The 5,942-nt window shown below is 59.3% G+C and overlaps 1 protein-coding gene across 1 annotated transcript in view; it reads right to left on the bottom strand.

Moving 5' to 3' along the window:
- The window catches only part of LOC121337198 (serine/threonine-protein kinase PDIK1L-like), a 10,012-nt gene extending 5,420 nt beyond the window's left edge, over positions 1 to 4,592 (bottom strand). The window contains exon 1 of the mRNA XM_041407139.1: positions 3,829 to 4,592. Coding sequence (XP_041263073.1) covers positions 3,829 to 4,371 — 543 coding nt within the window. The 5' untranslated portion in view covers positions 4,372 to 4,592. The remainder of the gene's footprint in view (positions 1 to 3,828) is intronic.
- Between the last annotated feature and the right edge of the window lie 1,350 nt (positions 4,593 to 5,942).

Here is a 5,942-nt window from a genome sequence, read left to right as displayed (position 1 = left end):
AGTTGGGAGTTAGCTGGGTGGAATTCTTGGGATCGTGAGCTGTGAATGAGCTGGGTGGAATTCTTGGGATTCTAAGGAATGATCTAGGTGGAATTCTTGGGATTTTGATTTAGGAATGAGCAGGGTGGAACTCTTCAGGTCCTGAGCTGGAAATGAGTTGGGTGGAATTCTTGGGATCCTGAGTTGGGAATGAGCTGGGTGGAATTCTTGGGATTCTGAGTTGGGAATGAGCTGGGTGGAATTCTTAGGATTCTGAGTTGGGAATGATCAGGGTGGAATTCTTGGGATCATGAGTTGGGAATGAGCCAGGTGGAATTCTTGGGATCATGAGTTGGGAGTTAGCTAGGTGGAATTTTTGGCATCTTGAGTTGGGAATGATCAGGGTGGAATTCTTGGGATCATGAGTTGGGAATGAGCCAGGTGGAATTCTTAGGATTCTAAGGAATGATCTGCGGGAATTCTTGGGATTTTGATTTAGGAATGAGCAGGATGGAACTCTTGAGGTCCTGAGCTGGAAATGAGTTGGGTGGAATTCTTGGGATCCTGAGTTGGGAGTTAGCTGGGTGGAATTCTTGGGATCGTGAGCTGTGAATGAGCTGGGTGGAATTCTTGGGATTCTAAGGAATGATCTAGGTGGAATTCTTGGGATTTTGATTTAGGAATGAGCAGGGTGGAACTCTTGAGGTCCTGAGCTGGAAATGAGTTGGGTGGAATTCTTGGGATTCTGAGTTGGGAATGAGCTGGGTGGAATTCTTGGGATCATGAGTTGGGAATGAGCCAGGTGGAATTCTTGGGATCATGAGTTGGGAGTTAGCTAGGTGGAATTTTTGGCATCGTAAGTTGGGAATGATCTCAGTGGAATTCTTAGGATCCTGAGTTAGGAATGAGCCAGGTGGAATTCTTGGGATCATGAGTTGGGAATGAGCTGGGTGGAATTCTTGGGATTCTAAGGAATGAGGCAGGTGGAATTCTTCGGATTCTGAGTTGGGAATGACCTGGGTGGAATGCTTGGGATTTTGAGTTGGGAATGAGGTGGGTGGAGTTATTGGGATCATGAGATGGGAATGATCTAGTTGGAATTCTTGGGACTCTGAGTTGGGAATGACCTGGGTGGAATGCTTGGGATTCTGAGTTGGGAATGATCTGAGTGGAATTCTTAGGATCCTGAGTTAGGAATGAGCCAGGTGGAATTCTTAGGATTCTAAGGAATGATCTGTGGGAATTCTTGGGATCCTGAGTTGGGAGTTAGCTGAGGTATCCCTGGATCCTTCTCCAGGTGAACACTCCCAGCCTTTGGAAAGGGCTCTGAGGAGTTCCTAAGTCCTTCCCTTCTCCAGGTGAACATTCCCAGCTCCTGGAAGGAGGTTCTGAGCAGTCCCTGCATCCTTCCCTTCCCCAAGCCGGACACGCCCAGCTCCAGGAAACATTCTGAGGGGTCCCCGGATCCTTCCCTTCCCCAAGCTGGACACCCCCAGCTCCTGGAAAGGTTCTGAGCAGTCCCTGCATCCTTCCCTTCCCCAAGCCGGACACGCCCAGCTCCAGGAAACATTCTGAGGGGTCCCCGGATCCTTCCCTTCCCCAAGCTGGACACCCCCAGCTCCTGGAAAGGTTCTGAGCAGTCCCTGCATCCTTCCCTTCCCCAAGCCGGACACGCCCAGCTCCAGGAAACATTCTGAGGGGTCCCCGGATCCTTCCCTTCCCCAAGCTGGACACCCCCAGCTCCTGGAAAGGTTCTGAGCAGTCCCTGCATCCTTCCCTTCCCCAAGCCGGACACGCCCAGCTCCAGGAAACATTCTGAGGGGTCCCCGGATCCTTCCCTTCCCCAAGCTGGACACCCCCAGCTCCTGGAAAGGTTCTGAGCAGTCCCTGCATCCTTCCCTTCCCCAAGCCGGACACGCCCAGCTCCAGGAAACATTCTGAGGGGTCCCCGGATCCTTCCCTTCCCCAAGCTGGACACCCCCAGCTCCTGGAAAGGTTCTGAGCAGTCCCTGCATCCTTCCCTTCCCCAAGCCGGACACGCCCAGCTCCAGGAAACATTCTGAGGGGTCCCCGGATCCTTCCCTTCCCCAAGCTGGACACCCCCAGCTCCTGGAAAGGTTCTGAGCAGTCCCTGCATCCTTCCCTTCCCCAAGCCGGACACGCCCAGCTCCAGGAAACATTCTGAGGGGTCCCCGGATCCTTCCCTTCCCCAAGCTGGACACCCCCAGCTCCTGGAAAGGTTCTGAGCAGTCCCTGCATCCTTCCCTTCCCCAAGCCGGACACGCCCAGCTCCAGGAAACATTCTGAGGGGTCCCCGGATCCTTCCCTTCCCCAAGCTGGACACCCCCAAGTTGGGAATGATCAGGGTGGAATTCTTGGGATCCTGAGTTGTGAATGAGCTGGGTGGAATTGTTGGGATCATGAGTTGGGAATGAGCCAGGTGGAATTCTTAGGATTCTAAGGAATGATCTGTGGGAATTCTTGGGATCCTGAGTTGGGAGTTAGCTGAGGTATCCCTGGATCCTTCTCCAGGTGAACACTCCCAGCCTTTGGAAAGGGCTCTGAGGAGTTCCTAAGTCCTTCCCTTCTCCAGGTGAACATTCCCAGCTCCTGGAAGGAGGCTCTGAGCAGTCCCTGCATCCTTCCCTTCCCCAAGCCGGACACGCCCAGCTCCAGGAAACATTCTGAGGGGACCCCGGATCCTTCCCTTCCCCAAGCTGGACCCCCCCAGCTCCTGGAAAGGTTCTGAGCTCTCCTTGCATCCTTCCCTTCCCCAAGCTGGACACTCCCAGCTCCTGGACTGAGGAGTCCCCGGATCCTTCCCTTCTCCAAGCCGGACACGCCCAGCTCCAGGAAACATTCTGAGGGGTCCCCGGATCCTTCCCTTCTCCAGGTGAACACCCCCCGCTCCCTGGAAAGGTTCTGAGCAGTCCCTGCATCCTTCCCTTCCCCAAGCCGGACACGCCCAGCTCCAGGAAACATTCTGAGGGGTCCCCGGATCCTTCCCTTCCCCAAGCTGGACACCCCCAGCTCCTGGAAAGGTTCTGAGCAGTCCCTGCATCCTTCCCTTCCCCAAGCCGGACACGCCCAGCTCCAGGAAACATTCTGAGGGGTCCCCGGATCCTTCCCTTCCCCAAGCTGGACACCCCCAGCTCCTGGAAAGGTTCTGAGCAGTCCCTGCATCCTTCCCTTCCCCAAGCCGGACACGCCCAGCTCCAGGAAACATTCTGAGGCCTTCTCCAGGTGAACACTCCCAGCCTTTGGAAAGGGCTCTGAGGAGTTCCTAAGTCCTTCCCTTCTCCAGGTGAACATTCCCAGCTCCTGGAAGGAGGCTCTGAGCAGTCCCTGCATCCTTCCCTTCTCCAAGCCAGACACCACCAGCTCCTGGAAAGGCTCTGAGGAGTCCCCGGATCCTTCCCTTCTCCAAGCTGGACACCCCCAGCTCCTGGAAAGGTTCTGAGCTCTCCTTGCATCCTTCCCTTCTCCAAGCTGGACACCCCCAGCTCCTGGAAAGGTTCTGAGCTCTCCTTGCATCCTTCCCTTCCCCAAGCTGGACACTCCCAGCTCCTGGACTGAGGAGTCCCCGGATCCTTCCCTTCTCCAAGCTGGACACCCCCAGCTCGCGGAAAGGCTCTGAGGAGTCCCCGGATCCTTCCCTTCTCCAAGCCGGACACGCCCAGCTCCAGGAAACATTCTGAGGGGTCCCCGGATCCTTCCCTTCTCCAGGTGAACACCCCCAGCTCCCGGAAAGGCTCTGAGGAGTCCCCGGATCCTTCCCTTCCCCAAGCCGGACACCCCCAACCCCTCAGACCACACCTCCAGTCCCTCCCTGCCCCCAGCCCTGCCCACCTTGACCACGGGCCCGGCGCGGCCGTGCGCCACCAGGATGTTGTCGGCCTTGAGGTCGCGGTGCACGATGCGCTTGCGGTGCAGGAAGGCCACGGCGCTGCTGAGCTGCCGCATGAAGCTGCCGTTGAGGCGCGCGTCGGGGCTGCGCGCCAGCAGGAACTCGTTCATGGTGCCGCCCTCGCAGAACTCGGTGACGAACCACAGCGAGCAGGCCGAGCGCGGCTCCGCGCGGCTCCGGCCCGTCAGGCACGTCTCCACCAGCGGCAGGTGGCTGCCGGAGCCGCGCTCCTCCAGGGGCTGGAAGAGGCGGCCGCGCTGCAGGACGCACTCCTCCAGCTGCAGCACGTTCTGGTGCTGCCGCCGGACGCTCCGCAGGGCCCAGAGCTCCTGCAGGGCCAGCTCCGCGTTCTCGGGGGCGTTGCAGGGCATCCTCTTGACGGCCACGCGCCGCTTGGTTCGGTTGGCCACGGCCTCGTAAACGACGCCGTAGCTGCCGCGCCCCACCTCGCGCAGGACGCTGTACTTGGCCTCCTGCTCAGCCATCCCGCCCTCAGGGACTCAGGGCTGGTCGGGATTCATGGCAGCAAAACCTGGCGGAGGACAAAAAAAAAAACAAAAACAACAAACTTTGGAACTCAAGCTCTCCTCCCCAACGGTTTCCTGAGGAGAGGCAGCCCAGCCATATCCATGGTAACTGGGGCCGCTCCCGGCACGGTCCCGGCGGCACAGCGGGATCCGGCCTCCCGGGAAGCGCCATCGATCCGTGGGGAGCTGGGGAAGGCAGGAGGGAGGCTCGGCGGGCACGTTCCCGGCGCGGGGGGCGGAGGGGAGGCCGGACCTCCTGGGACACCGCTATTGACTTTCCAATAAACCAAGCCGCCACGAGCGCTGCTGGGCTCTGAAGCGCTGAAGTGTCTTGGCCAAAAATGGCTGCATCACGTCCCTGTGCTTCCAGCACCAATTTCCTGCCCCTCATCCCTCTCCCCAGCTCACCCTGGACTTCACCTTCCCGCTCCCAGACCCCCATTCCAGGTTATTCCTCTCTCCATTATCCACTGCAATCCCTCCTTCCCTGCTTCCTTCTCAGCCCCTCATTCTCCTTCTCCTGGTGCTCCTCGACACCATCCCAAATTCATCCCAAAAAACCCCATTAATTCCTTCCCCAATCCCTCAATCCTTCCTACCCCACCTGCTGCTGCTGCCTTCAAAGCCCCGTTCCCAAATCCCCAAAGCTCCTTTCCCCAATCCCATCTTTTCACTCAGCCCTCTCCCAGCTGACTCCCAGCCCCTCACTCCTTTCCAGAGCAGCTCCAAACCCCGACCTCCAATAAAAACCATCCCGCTCAATCCTTCCCCTTCCCTCTCCCATCCCGCTGCCCCTCAGCCCCAGCTCCAACACCTCAGGACCCCTTGCCCCCCTCAACCTCAGCCCCTTTCCCCTGCTCCAGGCCCCTTCCTCAGGCGCAGCTCTTCCCCATTCCTCACCCAAGACCCCTTGGCCACCTCGGGTCCCTTGGTCACCTCACCCCCAGCCCCTTTTCCCACCCTCACCCACCATTCCCTCACTCCCAGCCTTTCCCTGCCTCTTGCTTAAAGCTCCTTCCCCTTCCCTGCCAAGCCCTCGTCCCCTTCCCCACTTCCAGCAGCCCCTCAGCCCCAGCACTTCCCAAAGGATCTCACCTAATTCCCAGCCCCTTTTCCCAGCTCAGCAGCCCCTCAGGAGACCCAGCTCCCACCAGGATCTCACCCAAACCCCCTCCCCAGCCAAGCCCCCCTTCCCCTCCCCACCTCAGCCCCTTTTCCCACCCTCACCCACCATTCCCTCACTCCCGGCTTTTCCCTGCTCCTTGCCTAGGGCTCCCAGCCCTCGGGCGGAGCGGAGCGGCTTGGCCGCCTCAGCCGCTTCCGCAGCCCCGCTAAGCCCTCAGAGCCGGCACTGGCAGCCGCCCGGCCCGGGCCGGTTCCCCTGAGCCCGGTTCCCTTCGGCCCGGTTCCCCTCAGACCCGGCACCTGCAAGCCGCTCGGCCCAGGCTGGTTCCCCTCAGAGCCGGCACTGGCAGCCGCCCGGCCCGGGCCGGTTCCCCTGAGCCCGGTTCCCCTCAGACCCGGCACTG

This window comes from Onychostruthus taczanowskii, unplaced genomic scaffold (genome assembly GCF_017590055.1).
Source record: "Onychostruthus taczanowskii isolate IOZ18803 unplaced genomic scaffold, ASM1759005v1 scaffold254, whole genome shotgun sequence".
Taxonomy (NCBI): Eukaryota; Metazoa; Chordata; class Aves; order Passeriformes; family Passeridae; genus Onychostruthus; species Onychostruthus taczanowskii.
The sequence above is the reverse complement of the archived record's forward strand: the minus strand, read 5'-3'. Positions and strand labels throughout refer to the sequence as shown.